We start from the raw sequence: 19,973 nt of genomic DNA, 5'->3' as shown, positions 1-19,973 counted from the left end.
TGACAAGTGAAAGAGAAATGAGAGAATATTCTGGAAGGATATATAGTACTTCTACCACATGCCTCACTGACACATCAAACCTGGGTCAGTAATGGTCTCATCTGGATAATTTTCTTGAACACTGAGAGGAAAGAACTATGTGCTTCATGATACTTTAAAAAAAAAGCTGCAGAAATTGTGTAACAATTCTAGTTTGACTTAGAAGCTAATAATCTAGTAAAACTACATTAATGCATAAAAGAGTCAGGGCTATGGTTACACAGAAAGGAGAAAAATAAACTAAATCTTCTACAACTGATGAATACAATCCCATACCATCATGCAAAATACCACTCAAGAGGAAGTGGTCTAAAGTAGCTGTGATCTAAACAGTCCTTTTGAAAGCTTCTTCATTAACCACTACATATACCCAAAACGTGACCTGTAACAGCCATAATATCCCTTTCTTATTGTGCTTAATATATTTGTCTTCAGACAAGGAGAGTCTGCAGTTGTCTGAAAGGACTCTTTCTAGTCAAAGAGGAATGTCTTTGTTAATGTTTAAAGGCTAATCATGAATGGCAGAGGCAAGGGCCAGTGACATTGCCCTATCAAGCAGGACAATGCCCCTGAGACTGACCATATATACATATGATTGGTGCCCAAGCCCCCTCCCCACCCAAGCTAGGACCAAGGAAGGCCAGGCACTGGCTGCTGATGACAGCAGATAGACCTTTAGGCTCCCCTTAGCTCACAATGATGGTGAAGTTGCAGCGACCAAAGGAACTGCAGAGTTAGGATGGCAAAAAGGACAGTAATAGCATTGTTCATTGGTTGTCTGAGTCTTGGTGACAAAGAGAAATAAAACGCAGACCAAGGAACTCAGCCACAGGGCATCTAATTAACTTTCATGTCTTAGATTGTGTATGATTGGAGAGAGATACAATCTTGAGCATCAATCAACTGAATTGGGCTAATGAAATAGTAAAATTCCAACATGGTGAAGATAAAACTTTAAGGACTAAAAAGTGGCCATATTAAAAGACTGTCCCACTAGGAAGGCTTTATGGGAAATGTTACAAAATCCTTAAGAGGTCTGTTGGTCTAAAGTTTAAATGAACTAAGGTCCAATGCAAATGCCAGTCATGTCTCTGGAAGTTGTAGGTACAGTATATAACAATTTTCAAATTGAGGCATAAGGTTGTTTGTTAAATAGATTACTGATACTCATATCACCTCCTTAGGAGGAGGTTGATTAGAAATTGTCCCAACTTTTGGATGGTGGTAAGTCTTGAGTTTCAGTAGAAAATTAGCTAAGGCTGCAGCAAAAACCAATAAAATTCCTCTTTCTTAAAACCCTCACATAATACACTAGTGTAAAGGTGCTTGGGGAACCTCTAAAGTTTGTGCGGATCTGTGAAGCAACTCGAAAGTTAAAACCGTTCTGGATTTATTCCTACTGTGGCCACAGACTAGTTCAATAAAAGTCATCCCAGAATGGGTGGAGGCTCTGTGCTGCTTGGTAGATAGGAGGCATAAGCAGTAGCCTAGACATTATCATGTGTATTTTGTTATTCCAGTCTGATAAGTAAAATACAGGGACTGCTGTTGATGGTATTCCATCTTTCTACCTCACAGTGGTCATTTTGCAGCTGTGAAACATAGGTACCAATCTTGTACCTGAATGGTTGGCCTGGAACACTTTCTTTTTTACTGTAAAGATTACACTCTACAGTATGTTGCTTCTTGTTGTTTGTCTACAAAGATTGTAGGTTCTCTAAATAGGAGATATTTACTAAGAATCCAGGATTTTGGATCTTGAGGTACTAGACAGATACTTCTTTTGTGCTAAGGCTGATTATTATTATTATTATTATTATTATTATTATTATTAGTTACACTACAACCCTATTTGGGAAAGCAAGATGCTATAAGCTCAAGGGCTCCAACGCCGATAAATAGCCCAGTGAGGAAAGGAAACAAGGAAATAGATAAGCTACGAAAGAAGTAATGAACAATCACAATAAAATCCTTTAAGAACAATAACAACATTGGAATAGATCTTTCTTGTGTAAAGTAACTATACAAACTTCAAAAAAACAATAGGAGGAGAAATAAGACAGAATTGTGTGCCTGAGTGTACCCTCAAGCAAGAGAACTCTACCTCAAGACAAAGGAAGTCATGGTACAGAGGCTATGGCACTACCCAAGACTAGAGAACTATGGTTTAATTTTGGAGTGTCCTTTTCCTAGAAGAGCTGCTTACCATAGCTAAAGAGTCTTCTACCCTTACCAAGAGGAAAGTAACCTCTGAACAATTACAGTACTGTAGTTAACCCCTCGGGTGAAGAAGAATTGTTTGGTAATCTCAGTGTTGTCAGGTGTATGAGGATAGAGGAGAATGTGGAAAGGATAAGCCAAACTATTCAGTATGTCTTGGCAAAGTGAAGAATGAGCTGTGACCAGAGAAAGGGATTGTGCTATTACTACATCTATAAAAAACATCATTGATTTACAATCCTCTATTCATTTCCCAGATCAAAGCTTTAGTATAGCTATAGTTATTTACTATCATAAAGTCTACCTGGCAATCTGTTGGAAGGGGGTTCAAGACTCGCTCAAGATTGTTAGTTTCTAGTACTGTCTACAACCTCCCCATCCTTGTGAGCTAGGAATGTGGGTTATAGAAGACCTTATAAGTCCACCTTGTTCTCCCTGGTCTTAGCGATTGATGGAGAGCGGACTCGGGTGCTGATCATTTGCATATGTGGTCTGTTTAAGACATTGTCCTGTCCCTTGCCTTTGCCATATTTGAGCGACCTTTAATCAATTAAACCCTGTTTTGTTTATAAGAATTGTTATATTATTTAATAGTGGCTCATATTTTCCTAAGAATTTCATAAAATAATGTTTTAAATTCATGAAACAATAATGAATATCTTAGTGATTTGTATGAAAGGTTTAAAGAAAAATGTAGCATGCTGTATTGAAATAAAACTTGCAAAGAAACTTTAACTAAAAACTGGATTGGGAAAATAAGTAGGAATTTGAAGAAATTTGCAAGTCATTCTGAAATTCCACTTCATTAATGGATTTACTGTATTTTCTACAGGTTAAAAAATTGGTTGATGAAGCTATGGCCCAAAATAATGAAGATTTAGTTAAAACAGAAAATGAAAGGGACTCAATTTTAAAAGAGATTGGAAATCTTGTTCCTGATGATGTACCTGTCAGCGATAATGAGGTTTGTTACTTTCCTTTTAATTTAGATGAACTGGTTTACAAACATTAATTTTTTCCCCCTTTGCTAATCGAAGAACAGATGTTTTGATAATTACCATTTCATTTGTTCTGAAAATATAAACTTACTAGTCTTTTATTTAGGAGTATATTCAGATGTTACCTGAAAACTGTCATTTAAGCTTTGTAACAAGATATATTTAATAGTTAATATGTTAGTAGTTGTTGGGTAGGTGAGGGGAGATTCCTGACCATCTTGCAATTTTCCTTGTTTGAAGTATAAAAAAGATTATTACTTGTGTTATGTGTATGTTGAAGTGAGCAATGATGTTCACACGAGTGGTGATGAGTCAAGATACATTGAATGAGCTACTGCCCTTCCTTCTCATGAAGACTATTTTCATTGATGTAGAGTTGTGAAATTCATCTAGTTGTATAGACTAGCATATATTTTTGTAATACATGCATTATTAAAGGTATATATTATTTTTGTTAATGAAAATTTCAAATATTTGATATATTTGATATAGATGGTAACAATTTGAGTGATGTGTCGACCACAATAAGAATTGTTAGCTGTGAAATGCAAATTCTGATTATATGTTGGCACAGGTAGGAAAAATGTCATATCAAAACATATGTAAAATTTTGGAAACTCATTAACTTTAGTTGTGGCTCTTTGAATTTTCTTTATTTTTGCAGGACAACAATGCAATTGTAAGAACATTTGGGGAAGAATCCAAAAAGAAATACTCTCATGTGGATCTCATATCAATGATTGGTGGGGTTGACTCTAAGCGTGGTTCTGTTACCTCGGGTAAGATGTCACCTTCATCATTAATGCTTTTAAATCTGATATTTCCTTAATGGAGTTAGATGGGAAAGGAGTTTCTTCCTCAATACACCTAAGTCTTTTTCTAAATCTAATCCCTTTCTAACTAACTGATCTTCAGTCCTCATTATATGTCCTAACTATTTCAGTCTAAGTTTATCTTCAGAACTCAGATAACATATCTCTACACTGTTTATTATTTTGAAATTTGTTCTTGTTTAACTCTGGCTTTTAATTTTGATATACTACTCTGTATCATCTCAACAGACATTAACTTAGAGATTTCTGGTGTTTATTGTACAGTACAGTTCAGAGTCGAGTAAATATAGAAATTATATTTTTAAATATTTAACTTAGCCGGTGAATATATAATAGCTGCAACTCTGTTGCTCGACAGACAAAAAACAGTAAAAACTCGCCAGCGATCGCTATACAGGTTGCGGGTGTGCCCACCAGCGCCAACTGTCGGCCAGATACCACTCTCTCGATGTAAACAAAGACTCAATTTCTTCTCTGTCGACGTGTCGACAAGACGTACTTTTACTCGCTGTAGAACCTGGAGTTTTCTCAACATATTTGGTGAAGTACTTCATTTTGGTTTGAGCTTTCGCAGTGCAGGTGTTTTATCTTCATCTTAAATCTTGAACTCGTTTTGGATAGATTTAATTTTTGGTGACAAAGAGAGTATGGACTTTCTTTGACTTTTAAATGGCCGACCCTTCCCTTAGACGGAAGTGTGTTTAGGCTTTTAGTAATTATCTTATCACGTTATAAATTAATTATAGATTTTCCTCTATATATTTTATATCTCACCGCCTTTATTAGGCCTCTTCGATTAACTTTCCATTTATAATAAACATAAAAAATAAATTTTAATGTTTTGTTTATATGCGACCTTTCCTGAGAGTAGGCGGTCCTAACTTGGTAACCGAAGTTAAACAACGTTGAGCCCTTTCAATCGTAAATAGCTTTTAAAGAGCTAATGATTTAAAACTTTTTAAATGAATATTTTTAATAAATATTTTATGAAAGAATTTCTTTGAATAGTCTTCGTACTGTTTTCAAAGATGAACTAACGTTTAGTTTATTTATGCTACGCAGTTTGCGCTCTATCGTTACGATAGAGAGAGAGAGTATCACGGTTTCACTTTGCAGAAAGAGTAAATCGATTCTGACGTTTTGTTCATTCTTCTTTCAAAGCTTAAATGTTTTAAATTCTATTTTTCAATATCAAACTTACCCGATGATCATATAGCTGCATCCCTGCTGCCCGACAGAAAAAACCTACGGGCGGAATACGCCAGCGATCGCTATACAGGTGGGGGTGTACATCAACAGCGCCATCTGTCAAGTAGGTACTCAAGTACTCGATGTCAACAAAGAACCAATTTTCCCTCTGTCGTGCCACAGGCAAGACCTACTAAATACGCCGTCCCTAACTGGATTTGTTTTCACAACGATTTGGTGAAGTACACTATTCCAGTTTTGAGCTTTCGCTATGCAGGGGTTTTATCTTCATTTCAAAACTTGAACTCGTTTTGGATAGATTTAATTATGGTGATGAAGAGAGTATGGACTCTCTTTCACTTTTAAATGGCCGACCCTTCCCTTAGACGGAAGTGTTGGTGACGAAGAGAGTATGGACTCTCTTTCACTTTTAAATGGCCGACCCTTCCCTTAGACGGAAGTGTGTTTAGGTTTTTGGTAATTTTGCTTAACAAGTTATAGATCTATTTATTTTATATCTCTCCGCCTTTATAGGCCTCTTCGATTAACTTTCCATTTATCATAAACTTATAAAAATTAATTTTTATGTTTGTTTATATGCGACCTTTCCTAATAGTAATAGTAGGCGGTCCTTACTTGGAACCGAAGTTAATTAACATTGAGCCCGTCATATCGTATTTACCTTTTAAGAATTTATACTTTTTTAATTTTAATGTTTTTGAAAGAATTTCTTTGATAGTCTCGTACTGTTTTCAAAGATGAACTAACGTTTAGTTTAGTCTCCGCAGTTGTTGACGTTCAGAACGTTCAACATGCGCTCTATCGTTACGATAGAGAGAGAGTATTTCACGGTTTCACGTTGCAGTAAGAGTAAACCGATTCTAGCGTTTCGTTCATTCTTTCTTAGCTTAAATGGTTTAAATTCTAATAAAGGAACTTTTTATTTGGGAAACCTTTCAGTTTTTTCCTTTAGCAAATAATATGTTTTAACGATATATAATTGGGCTCTTCTCTCAGGTTCTAAGTCAAGAGAGAAGAGAGAGAGAGATAGAGACGGAGGGAGAGAGAGGAGAATAAACGTTTCGTTCAAGCGGGTAACGTTGTTCTCGTTTTTTTACTCTTCTCCCTAGTCGCTGTAGGGGAAGAAGGTAAAACGTTTCTAGAGTTTTATTCTTGTTCCCAGGCTTTATGCGGTGAGAGATTTTAAACGTAGTTTATTTGATCTAGTGTTTAGTCTCTTTTCCAGCCACTGAATTCTTTATCTTTAATTATGTTTTTCTGTTGCATTATAAATCTGTTTTCGCAATTACTACCTTTTAATGAAGGATAGGATTGCGTGTTTCAGGTAGAAATCAGTTAAAGTTTCGATTTCAGTGAAATAAGTGCAAACAGAAAATCAAAAGTGATAAAGTGATATGCGCAAAGTGTTACAGTGTTGCGTTCGAGGGTTCGTCTGTTCGTGCCAGTTGTTCACCTAGTCCGGGACCTCTTACAAGCTCCCAAGCCCAGGGGAGAAGTAATGTCGAACGACTTATGGGTTCCACAGGCCTTGATCGACGAACAGACGTTTCCCTCGGTGGTTTCGGGTGTATCTACACACGTTGCCGACGTGATCGCCCCACCCACACAAAGACGAGAGAGCCCATTTATTCCTCGTCTGCGGAAGAGGTTTCTCGTAGAAACCATGGACCAAATCTTGCAGCTTTTTAAGTGCAAGTCGGTCCCTTCCGCGCAAGTCCAACGGCCTAGGTGTAGCCACTGGGTCAGTTCGGACTCGCTGCAGTCATCCGACGACTGCACACCTCCCAAGAGAGGCAAGGTGGTACCGCAACAGGCAGTAACTCCGTCTGTTGCCGCACCAGCTGTTTTAGACCCTCAGTCACAACGGACAGTAGCTCCGTTTGTTGCCGTCTTTTGTAGACCCTAGTGGTCCATGCTGCAGACTATGCAGTCTCAGCTTGCTTCCTTCATGCAGGAGTATCGTGCTGAGAAGGTTGACACTGCACCTGTTAACCTTCAACCTGCCACGGTTGTGCGCTCAGCAGATACTGCGGCTGCCTGCTCCCATACTCCACCTGTGAGAGCTCCACCACCGATGCGCAGTCGACCCTGCCAGACGCATGTTCATGCTGCACCCTCCGTTGACATGCGTGAGCTACCGCATCAGCAGTGGGAAGGTGCTGTCAAGCTGCCGTGTTTTGACGCAATGCGGCATGCTCCGCAACCCACGGCAGTCCCTCCCACGCACCAGCACTCCGCTTTTGTTGTTGCCAGCTCCCACACTCCGACTGCGGAGAAGGTTGACGATGCACCCGTTGGCCTACAGCCTGCCACGGTTGTGCGCCCAGCATGGCTGCCTGCTCCCACACTCTTGTTGTGAGAGCTCCTCCACCCATGCGCAGTCGACCCTGCCAGACGCATGCTGACTCCCACAGACACACGGAGCACTCCGTTGCCGTGCGTGAGCTACCACAAGCTGCCGTGTTTTGACACGGTGTGTCAGCCTCCGCAACACACTGTGGTTACCGCCACTCGCCCGCAGCAGACTAGTCAGTCAGGAGTTGAGGCATCCCCACACAGCTTTGGTTGTTGCCAACTCACAGGCTGTCAAGCAGTTACATGACGTTGCCTTCTGGTCTGCTACTAATGCACCAGTGCTGTATGTCCTCACGCACCTGTTGTGGTTGACAGTTCAGTTTTTGACAGTTCACAGACTGTCAAGCAGTTACATAACGTTGCCTTCTGGTCTGCTGCTTATGCACCAGTGAAACCCTCACTGAGATAACCTAGCTTTTCTCGGACATGGTTCCTGTAGATGAGAAAGTGCTGTTCTCCCTCCTTCTGATTTTCCCTTGAGGACTCTGTCATTTGGAGAGGAGCCTTAAGCTTCTTAGCCTCCCATGGACTTTAATTAAAGCATAACAACTTCCAGGGATGGTAAATGGTTCCGCTTCAGTTGCTAACCCCGTCTGTTGCCGCACCTGCTCCCATAGACCTTGGGCTTGGTTGCAAGACATGCAGTCCAAGCTTAGTCCTTGATAGAGGATTTTTTACGGAGAAGAACCTTCTAGCCAACAACCTTCCTACCGGTTGGTTGTACGCCCTGTTGACGCTGAGGTATCCTACTCACGTCCGCCAGTTGAGATGGTTCCTCCACCGGTGCGACCCAGTGTGGGTTGCCAGTCGCACGTTGACGTTAAGCGACTCTCGGAGGTGGTTGTGGACGTTCAGTGTGTCACTAGGAAGACGTTCAACAACCAGCAGAGGTGACTTGTTGTGACGCAGTGCGGCAACCTCAGCAACCCGATAAGGGGTTGTCTGCACAACCCAGACAGTCTAGACAGTTTCGGGTTGTCGCTGTACTTCCTCGCGTCCCCATGGTTGACAGTTCACAGACTGTGCAGCAGTACCATGATCTTGTGTCCGGCTCCGTCACGCATCCACCAGTGCGACCGGATTCAGCGAGTCAGACGTTGCCCACTCCGTTGCCGTTTCCTCATCAGTTTCGGATGAGGAACCCTCTGATGAGGACATGGCTGAACAAGACGATCAACCCCCAGCCCTGCCATCCATCCAGAAGATGCTGAAGAAGGAACACGGCCCTGTCAGGCTGTGGATGAGTCTGGTTAGGACACTGTCATCCGTGGTTCAATTGGTGTCACTTGGAAGACTACACCTCCGTCCTCTTCGGTATCATCTAGCTCTTCACTGGAAAAGGACAAGACGCTAGAAGCGGTCTCGATCCCGGTTTCCGGAAGATAAGTATGGTCTGACTTGATGAAAGGACTTTATCAACCTTTGAAAGGGTCTTCCCCTGACTGTTCAGACTCCCAACCACGTTCTCTTCTCAGACGCATCGGACGTAGGCTGGGGTGCGACCTTAGGCGGTAGGGAATGCTCGGGATTATGGAACTCGAGTCAAAGGACAATGCATTTCAACTGCAAGAAGCTTCTGGCAGTACGTCTGACCTGGAAAAGCTTCAGGTCTCTCCTTCAAGGCAAAGTAGTGGAGGTGAACACGGTCAACTCCCTGCTTTGATGTACATCTCCTAGCAAGGAGGGACCTACTCTCTGACATGGTACGAGTTCGCAAGTGACCTCCTCTCCTGTTTAACAGGTCTAGACTTTTCACTAGTAACGAGTTTCATCCAAGGCAACTTGAATGTCTTCGCAGATTGTCTCAGTAGGAAGGGACAATAATTCCAACATATTGGACCCTCCACAAGGATGTATGCAAGAGACTTTGGGTCACCTGGGGCCAGCCAACCATAGATCTCTTCGCAACCTCGATGTCCAAGAGGCTCTCAATACTTTGCTCACCTATCCCGGACCCAGCAGTAGTTCTTATAGATGCCTTTCTACTAGATTGGTCTCATCTAGATCTATATGCATTCCCTCCGTTCTAGATTGTCAACAAGGTACTGCAGAAGTTCGCCTCTCACGAAGGGACAAAGTTGACGCTAGTTGCTTCCCTCTGGCCCGCGAGAGAATAACTTACCGAGGTACTTCGATGGCTAGTAGACGTTCCCAGAACTCTTCCCCTAAGGGTGGACCTGCTACGTCTGCCACGCGTAAAGAAGGTACTCCAAGGCCTCCACGCTCTTCGTCTCACTGCCTTCAGAGTATCGAAAGACTCTCGAGAACTAGAGGTTTTTCGAAGGAGGCAACCAGAGCGATTGCTAGAGCAAGGAGAACATCCACCCTTAGAGTCTACCAATCGAAGTGGGAAATCTTCCGAAACTGGTGCAAGTCAGTATCCGTATCCTCGACCAGTACCTCTGTAACTCAAATAGCTGACTTCCTCTTATATCTGAGGAAAGAGCGATCTCTTTCAGCTCCCACTATCAAGGGTTACAGAAGCATGTTGGCATCAGTCTTCCGTCACAGAGGCTTAGATCTTTCCAACAATAAAGATCTACAGGACCTCCTTAAGTCTTTTGAGACCCCGAAGGAGCGTCGTTTGGTTACACCTGGTTGGAATTTAGACGTGGTTCTAAGATTCCTTATGTCAGACAGGTTCGAACCACTTCAATCAGCCTCCCTGAAAGATCTCACCTTTAAGACTCTTTTCCTGGTATGCTTAACCACAGCTAAAAGAGTCAGTGAGATTCATGCCTTCAGCAAGAACATCGGATTCTCATCCGAAACGGCTACATGTTCTACATCTTGGTTTTCTAGCCAAACACGAGCTGCCTTCTCGGCCTTGACCAATATCGTTCGATATTCCAAACTTATCGTATGGTTGGAAATGAACTAGAAAGAGTATCATGTCCTGTAAGAGCTCTTAAGTTCTATTTTAAAACCTTTACGAGGCCCGTCTGAAGCTTTATGGTGTTCAGTTAAGAATCCATCTTTGCCTATGTCAGAGAATTCTTTATCCTATTTTTATCAGACTGTTAATACGAGAAGCTCATTCCCTTCTGAAGGAGGAAGACCAAGCTTGGCTGAAGGTAAGGACACACGAAGTTAGAGCTGTCACAACTTCCGTGGCCTTTAAACAAAATAGATCTCTGCAAAATATATTCGACGCAACCTATTGGAAAAGCAAATCAGTGTTCGCGTCTTTTATCTTAAGAATGTCCAGTCTCTTTACGAGAACTGCTACACTCTGGGACCATTCGTAGCAACGAGTGCAGTAGTGGTGGGGGCTCCACCACTACAATTCCCTAATTCCAGAACCTTTTTAATCTTTCTCTTGAAATATTTTTGGGTTGTCCGGAAGGCTAAGAAGCCTTTCGCATCCTACTTGATTTGGCGGGTGGTCAAAATCATTTCTTGAGAAGCGCCTAGATTAGAGGTTTTGATGAGGACCTTTAGTATGGGTTGCAACCCTTCATACTTCAGCTCCTAGGAGTCGCTCAGCATCCTATGAGGATCGCGAGGCTCAGTAAGGAAGACGTACTTAAAAAGGCAGAGTAATTGTTCAAGTCGTCTTCCTTACCAGGTACTTATTTATTTTATGCTTGTTATTTTGAATAACTGCTAAAATGAAAGACGGAATACTTAGCTCATAATGTCAACTTGTAATGCTGGTCTCTACCCACCCCCCTGGGTGTGAATCAGCTATATGATCATCGGGTAAGTTTGATATTGAAAAATGTTATTTTCCTTAGTAAAATAAATTTTTGAATATACTTACCCGATGATCATAAATTAAAGGACCCACCCTTCCTCCCCAATAGAGAACCAGTGGGACAGAGGAGAAAATTGGTTCTTTGTTGACATCGAGTACTTGAGTACCTACTTGACAGATGGCGCTGTTGATGTACACCCCCACCTGTATAGCGATCGCTGGCGTATTCCGCCCGTAGGTTTTTTCTGTCGGGCAGCAGGGATGCAGCTATATGATCATCGGGTAAGTATATTCAAAAATTTATTTTACTAAGGAAAATAACATTTTAAAGGAACTTTTTAATTGAAAAACCTTTCAGTTTTTTCCTTTGGTCAAATAACATGTTTTTTTGACGAAATGTAATTGGGCTCTTCTCTTAGGTGCGAAATCAAGAGAGAAAGAGAGAGAGAGATAGAGACGGAGGGAGAGAGAGGAGAGAAAACGTTCCGTTCAAGCGGGTAACGTTGTTCTCGAGTTACTCTCGTCCCTAGTCTCTGTACGGGGAGAAAGGATAAAACGTTTTTAGTTTTATTCTCGTCCCCAGGCAATGTACGGTGAGAGATTGAAAACGTAGTTTTGAATGAACTAGTGTTTCTTCTCTTCCCCAACCACTGATTTTTTTTTATCTTAATAGATGTTTACTGTTTTTTTTGCTGGTATTAATGTGCTTGCATTATACGACTGATTTCGCATTTACTACCTTTTGATGAGGGTAGAATTGCGTGCTTCAGGTAGAAATCAGTAAAAGTTTCGATTTCAGTGAAATAAGTGCAAAACAGAAAATCGTAGTGATAAAGTGATATTGCGCAGTGTTACAGTGTTGCGTCCGAGGGTTCGTCTGTTCGTGCCTGTCGTTCACCTAGTCCGGGACCTCTTGCAAGCTCCCAAGCCCAGGGGAGAAGTAATGTCGTACGACTTATGGGTTCGAGAGGCCTTGATCAGCGAACAGACGTTTCCCTCTATGGTATCGGGTGTATCTTACCAAGATCTCCCCTACCATAAGGCGAGAGAGACAATTTTCTCCTCGTCATCCGAAGGCTTTTCGCATAAGAAACCTGAAACAAGGTTTCGAGGCCCTTAAGCGAAAGTCAGTCCTTTCAGGACAGGTCCAGCGTCCTGGTTGCAGCCATTAGGACAGCTCTGACCCTATGCAGTCATCGGAAAACTGCTCGCCGCCTAACAAAAAGCGTAACACAGACTCCGAGAGTCTTTTTTGTTGGCAAAGTGTTGCGGTCACAGACGTTACCCTCGTCTCTTACCGCAACCATTTCCGTTGATCCTAAATGGGTTGTACGGCAAGACATGCAGAATAAGCTTGCCTCCCTTATGGAAGACTATTCTGCCGATTAGTCCGTTGAGCCTAGCCGTTTATCTCATCGAGATCCTGGCTTTCAGCCAACCTAACGTTCCTTTGTGCGTCCTGTTGACGTTGGCGTAGCTAAGTCACGTCAGTCAGGTTGTTTAGAACCACACTCGATGCGGTCTCGTGTGGATTTTCAGCCACATTTGGACGTTAGGCCACTTGTTGATGCTCCTGTTGACGTTCAGGACGTTCGCTAACAATCGGAGTTGACTTGTTTTGACGCTGTGCGTCAACCTCCGCATTCTAGAGTTGTACTGCTCAGTCTAGACAGTCAAAGCAGTCTCGAGTGGACGCTGTGCGTCCTCACGCACCTGTTGTTGTTGACAGTTCACAGACTGTCAAGCAGTTACATGACGTTGCGTCCTGGTCTCTCGCACCTGTTGTTGTTTACAGTTCACAGACTGTCAAGCAGTTACATGACGTTGCGTCCTGGTCCGCTACTAATGCACCAGTGCGTGTGGACTCTGCTTGTAAAGCATTGCCACCACGGTAGGTCTCTCCCTTGCTTGAGACTCAGCTATTATCGGACAAGGTTCCTTTAGATGAGGAAGTTGCTGTTCCCCCTCCTACTGATATTCCCTTGAGGACTCTGTCAGACGGAGAGGAGCCTAAAGCTGCTTAGCCCTCTATGGACTTTAATTAAATCATGCTGATTTTTAAGGATCTTTGTCCGGATCTTTTTGTAACTGCTGCTCCTCGTTCGCCTAAACGTCAGAGCTTACACTAGGCCTAGCTACTTCGAAGCCGTTGTTTATAAGCTAGTGCTCTCTCGCTCTCCTAGAGAGCTTTACGTTTGCTAGGCGACTGGTTTATCACCAGGAGGAGTTTGGGGGATACAGCCTTTGCTTTCCCTTCTTTTAAACTGGCTTATAGAGCGAGAGTCTGATATGACACGAGAGAAGTTCTCGGCTTGGGAGTTCCTGCCTCTGCCCAGATAGACTTCTCAAATCTCGTAGACTCTCCCTGGCGCCTGGCCAGGAGACGCTCCAAGATTTTACAGGTCAACTTCACAGCTGTTTTCGAGCCTTTGAAGTTTTGCTGTACAATTATGTCATGCATAAACAAGGCTTTCAGGGATGGCTCCAATGATCTGACAGCCACGTTCTCTGCAGGGACAAGTCCCTCAGGGATGGCTCCATGATTTGGCAGCCATGTTCACTGCAGGAGTACGTAAGAGGCAAGTGCGCTCAATGTGTTCATTGTCAAGACAAACTTCACGATGAAGTCTACCAGGCTGTCTTGACAGCATTTATGGAAGGCGACTGGATGGTCTCTCTCGACCTTCAGGAGGCATACTTCCACATTCCTATACACCCGGATTCCCAACCGTTTCTGAGGTTTGTTCACAGGAATGTGGGGTACCAGTTTCGAGCTATCGGAGATCAGAGCCTCCCTGTACTTGGACGACTGGCTTCTCAGAGCCTCTTCCAGTCATCGCTGTCTGAAGGATCTCAATTGGACTCTAGATCTGGCCAAGGAATTGGGACTCCTAGTCAATTTGGAAAAGTCACAGCTGGTCCCATCCCAAACTATTCTGTATTTAGGGATGGAGATTCACAGTCAAGTTTTTCGGGCTTTTCCGTCGGCCCCCAGAATAGATCAAGCCCTGCTCTCCATCCAGAAGATGCTGAAGAAAGAACGCTGCTCAGTCAGGCTGTGGATGAGTCTGGTAGGGACGCTATCATCCCTGGAGCAATTTGTCTCGCTAGGAAGGCTACACCTCCGTCCTCTTCAATTCCATCTGGCTTTTCACTGGAAAAAGGACAAGACGCTAGAGGCGGTCTCGATCCCGATTTCCGAAAAGATAAAGTCTTGTCTGACTTGGTGGAAGGACAATATCAGCCTACGAGAGGGTCTTCCCCTGGCAGTTCAGATACCCAACCACGTTCTCTTCTCGGACGCATCGGACTTGGGCTGGGGCGCGACGCTGGACGGTCGGGAATGCTCAGGTCTGTGGAACTCGAGTCAGAGGAGCATGCATATCAACAGCAAGGAGCTTTTGGCGGTTCATCTGGCCTTGATAAGCTTCGAGAATCTCCTTCGAGGCAAGGTGGTGGAGGTCAACTCGGACAACACCACGGCCTTGGCGTACATTTACAAACAGGGAGGTACCCACTCACTGACTTTGTACTAGGTCGCAAGGGACCTGCTCATCTTGTCAAAAGATCGAGGCATCTCCCTAGTAACGAGGTTCATCCAGGGCGACTTGAACGTCCTAGCAGATTGTCTCAGTCGGAAAGGGTCAAGTAATTCCAATCGAATGGACCCTCCACAAGGATGTGTGCAAGAGACTTTGGTCGACTTGGGGTCAACCCACCATAGATCTCTTTGCAACCTCGCTGACCAAGAGGCTTCCAATCTATTGCTCTCCAGTCCCGGACCCAGCAGCAATACATATAGATGCCTTCCTCCTAGATTGGTCACATCTGGATCTTTATGCATTCCCACCATTCAAGATTGTCAACAAGGTACTGCAGAAGTTCGCCTCTCACGAAGGGACAAGGTTGACGTTAGTTGCTCCCCTCTGGCCCACGAGAGAATGGTTCACCGAGGTACTTCGATGGCTAGTAGACATTCCCAGAAGTCTTCCTCTAAGAGTAGACCTTCTACGTCAGCCACACGTAAAGAAGGTACACCAAAGCCTCCACGCTCTTCGTCTGACTGCCTTCAGACTATCGAAAGACTCTCGAGAGCTAGAGGCTTTTCGAAGGAGGCAGCCAGTGCGATTGCTAGAGCAAGGAGAGCTTCTACCATTAGAGTCTACCAATCGAAGTGGGAAGTCTTCCGAGACTGGAGCAAGTCAGTTTCTGTATCCTCGACCAGTACCTCTGTAGCCCAAATAGCTGATTTTCTCTTATACCTGAGAAAAGGACGATCCCTTTCAGCTCCCACTATCAAGGGCTACAGAAGCATGTTGGCATCGGTCTTCCGGCATAGAGGCTTAGATCTTTCCAACAATAAAGATCTGCAAGACCTCCTGAAGTCTTTCGAGACCACTAAGGAGCGTCGTTTGGCTACTCCTGGGTGGAATTTAGACGTGGTCCTAAGATTCCTCATGTCAGACAGGTTTGAACCTTTACAGTCAGCCTCCCTGAAAGATCTCACTCTTAAGACTCTTTTCCTGGTATGCTTTGCCTCAGCTAAAAGAGTCAGTGAGATTCATGCCTTCAGCAAGAACATCGGATTTTCGTCAGAAAAGGCCACTTGTTCTCTGCAACTTGGTTTTCTAGCCAAAAATGAGCTACCTTCTCGTCCTTGGCCTAAATCTTTCGATATTCCCAGCTTATCGGAGATCGTAGGCAATGAACTAGAAAGAGTCTTATGCCCTGTTAGAGCTCTTAAGTTCTACTTAGCTCGTACTAAACCTTTACGAGGCCAATCTGAAGCGTTATGGTGTTCGGTTAAGAAACCATCCTTGCCTATGTCAAAGAATGCTTTGTCATGTTTTATCAGATTGTTAATACGAGAAGCTCATTCACACTTGAGTGAGGAAGACCGATCTTTGCTTAAGGTTAAGACGCACGAGGTTAGTGCTGTAACAACTTCCGTGGCCTTTAAGCAAAATAGATCTCTGCAAAGTATCATGGACGCAACCTATTGGAGAAGCAAGTCAGTGTTCGCGTCATGTTACTTAAAAGGTGTCCAGTCTCTTTACGAGAACTGCTACACACTGGGACCATTCGTAGCAGCGAGTGCAGTAGTGGGTGAGGGCTCAACCACTACAATTCCCTAATTCCATATCCTTTTAATCTGTCTCTTGAAATGTTTTAATGTTTTTATGGGTTGTCCGGAAGGCTAAGAAGCCTTTCGCATCCTGGTTAATTTGGCGGGTGGTCAAAGTCATTTCTTGAGAGCGCCCAGATTAGGGGTTTGATGAGGTCCTGTTGTATGGGTTGCAGCCCTTGATACTTCAGCTCCTGGGGGTCTGTCAGCATCCTAAGAGGATCGCGGGGCTCCGTAAGGAAGACGTACTTACAAGGCAGAGTAATCGTCTAAGTCGACTTCCTTACCAGGTACCTATTTATTTTGGTTTTGTTATATTGATAACTGTCAAAATGAAATAAAAAACTCTTAGCTTATACGATGTAAACATATTTAACTGGTCTCAACCCACCACCCTGGGTGTGAATCAGCTATTATATATTCACCGGCTAAGTTAAATATTTAAAAATGATATTTTAATTATAAAATAAATTTTTGAATATACTTACCCGGTGAATATATAAATTAAACGACCCTCCCTTCCTCCCCAATAGAGATGCAATGGGATGAGAAGAAATTGAGTCTTTGTTTACATCGAGAGAGTGGTATCTGGCCGACAGTTGGCGCTGGTGGGCACACCCGCAACCTGTATAGCGATCGCTGGCGAGTTTTTACTGTTTTTTGTCTGTCGAGCAACAGAGTTGCAGCTATTATATATTCACCGGGTAAGTATATTCAAAAATTTATTTTATAATTAAAATATCATTTTTCAGGAAATAGGATTGGCAACCTCAATATAATTCAGTTAGGGTCTTCAGAAACAGTTTGTATAGTACTGTAATTGATTGAATATTAACTCAGTCTTAACATAGACATGTTGGGGATATATTCATAGCTACTAAAAATAGTAAAAAAATAATGATAGAGCTTCTTTATACAGAAAATAATTAGTTGCATAAAATATACTCATGCTGTAATTACCTTTTAAAGAAAAACATATAAAAAACTAAGTAATGAAATAGAAAAGAAAAGGAACAGAAATGAGAAATTATCATGAAACTAGCAAGGCCAACTCAATAATTCAAGAGCATTTATATATTAACATTTATGTATTGTTGGCAATAAATAATATACATATGTTTAAACCAAAGAAAACTAGAGGGATTCTCAGTAGAGCGCAGGCCTCCGCCGCAGCAGCTTGATTCTTGACCATTTGCCTAACCTTGACCTTGACCTTAACATGTATTAATGGGGTTGGATTTTCATACACTCAAATATGAACCAAGTTTGAAGTCTCTGTGACAACAATGTCCAAACTTATGGCTGATTACGTGAATTGGATAGTTTACTTGACTGTAACCTTAATCTTTGACCTTGACCTTCCAAAATTTAATCATTTCTAGCTTTTTGCATAACAGTTAATCCCTGCAAGTTTCATTGCTCTACGATTAGAATTGTTGCCAGGAAGCTGTACACACACACACACACTCACACATTGAGACAAACAAATATACAAAGAGGGGCAAAAACATAACATCCTTTTAACTTTGTTGGTTGAGGTAATTATATAATTTAGGTAAAGTTTAAATAAAATTAATTAAGAATATATAGAAAATAAGAAAATTATTACACACTTGCTTAGTGATGAAAATACTGGTTAGGAAATATAATAGTAAGATTTTTGTTAGCTATCATATAATAAATTTTCCTATTTAAAGAAACCCCTGAATCATTTAATAAACTTATAACAGAAATATCCAGCTTTATCTGCCGTTTTATTTTCATTTGCAAGAAGTATTTAAAGGAAACTTTTCCACGTAGATTCTTTAGATTTTTAATCATCTCTAGGTGTGAAAGGGAAGGAGCATGTTATTTGGCTGCAAGAGAATAGAAGTTAATTACTATAATTTTTGTTTATAACTTACAGGGTTAAGAATGCACAGTACAGTAATTTCCAGTATTAAATATTTTATTCATCTTACAGTATTGCTTTTCATATCAAGTCTATATATTGGAACAGTGCTTGAAAGAAAAACCTAATTTTACAGCTATGATTTATTTCAGGTGGGCGAGGATATTATTTAATGGGCCCTGCAGTATTTCTTGAGCGAGCTATTGTTGAATTAGCATTGAAAATGCTCCATGAAAAAGGCTATCAGCCTCTGGTCACTCCATTCTTTATGAGGAAAGAAGTCATGCAAGAAGTTGCCCAACTTTCACAGTTTGATGAAGAACTTTACAAGGTAGCTATCTTCGCAATTTTAAAAATTCTTGAGCTTTAGTACGTGGAAGGATTTTGTTTGAAATTTACGTAGAAGTTGTTAATACTTAAGCACTTTTAGTGAATTTTCAAACTTTTCAATTTTTTTCTTGATATCTTTAGGCTTGGGTAAGATAAGGGATTTAGGTTGGTCATCACAATGGCCTTTGCATTATATAGTGTTTCCAAAAAATATCTTAATTGTTCTTTCAGAAATTCATCTGCTCTTACTTCAACTTTTGCGATTGATATTCTGTGGTCTCTGCAAATAATAAGTGTTTATATAGAACTGCATCATTACTATGAATAATGATTACTGTATACTTTTGGGTAAGCTGAACATTCAATTTAGATATTCATTTTATTTTTTAATCTTACCAATTTTTTTTATATGGGTTAACTGAAATATTTGATGTGACCCATCCTGATCCTTTCTTAGAGAGAAATAGTTGGTCAAGGATTTTCTTTTCATGATTAAAACTAGAAAACTCGGTTTTAATATGATGACCTTCAAAAGAAATGTCATTAAGACATTTGAAATTAAATCTGATGCTTATAGAAATCACTACTTAGTAACAGCCAGAGAGTGGTTCATGGCAGCAAATGCATTGCCCAATTCCTTTGACTACAGTTCCTGTATCAGGTGCTTAGCTAGGAATATCAATATTGTTGAATTTAACACAAATCTCAATCAGTTCCTTATGAAAGTAACATGCCAACCCAGCCCCCTCTGTATTATTCTCATTTTCATCTTAGCCTGGGGGCTCCTGTAAATAGTCACGCCATTTGTATACTTAATAGTAACCTTTGTGCCTGCACCAAGCAAGGGAATTGTTTTGGTAGTAAAGTTACTAGAACCTACGTTAACACCACTGGGAAAAACTAAAGATGAACAATTAAGCTGGTTGCCATCCAAAACATGATGTAACTGTTCAGCTCCCGCTAAAACATAAAATATTCATGTAAAACTGCTCCCTGTTCCACATGAACCATATGATATGCCATACCATTAATGTAGACATAAAAAGTTGCTTGTGCGCTACTTCAGTGAGGGGTGGGATACATGGATCCAAGCCATCAGCTTGGTCTTTTATAACAGAAATCAGTGGTCTTACATAGCAAACCAGATCATGGAAACACTAGGGTTTTGCAATAGGACCTGAAGTCATTTGAGAGAGAGACTTGTAGAGAGATAATTGATTCTATAATGTTCTGCTCACCATCAGAGCCCTTATTGACTTGGAAAACATGGAAAGTT

The 19,973-nt window shown here is 41.7% G+C and overlaps 1 protein-coding gene across 1 annotated transcript in view; it reads left to right on the top strand.

Moving 5' to 3' along the window:
- SerRS (Seryl-tRNA synthetase) overlaps positions 1 to 19,973 on the top strand; it is a 61,579-nt gene that overhangs the window by 7,890 nt on the left and 33,716 nt on the right. Inside the window, exons 3-5 of the mRNA XM_068360789.1 lie at positions 3,092 to 3,223; positions 3,922 to 4,036; positions 18,520 to 18,698. Coding sequence (XP_068216890.1) covers positions 3,092 to 3,223; positions 3,922 to 4,036; positions 18,520 to 18,698 — 426 coding nt within the window. The remainder of the gene's footprint in view (positions 1 to 3,091; positions 3,224 to 3,921; positions 4,037 to 18,519; positions 18,699 to 19,973) is intronic.

The sequence above is a fragment of the Palaemon carinicauda genome, chromosome 37 (assembly GCF_036898095.1).
Source record: "Palaemon carinicauda isolate YSFRI2023 chromosome 37, ASM3689809v2, whole genome shotgun sequence".
Classification (NCBI taxonomy): Eukaryota; Metazoa; Arthropoda; class Malacostraca; order Decapoda; family Palaemonidae; genus Palaemon; species Palaemon carinicauda.
The sequence above is the reverse complement of the archived record's forward strand: the minus strand, read 5'-3'. Positions and strand labels throughout refer to the sequence as shown.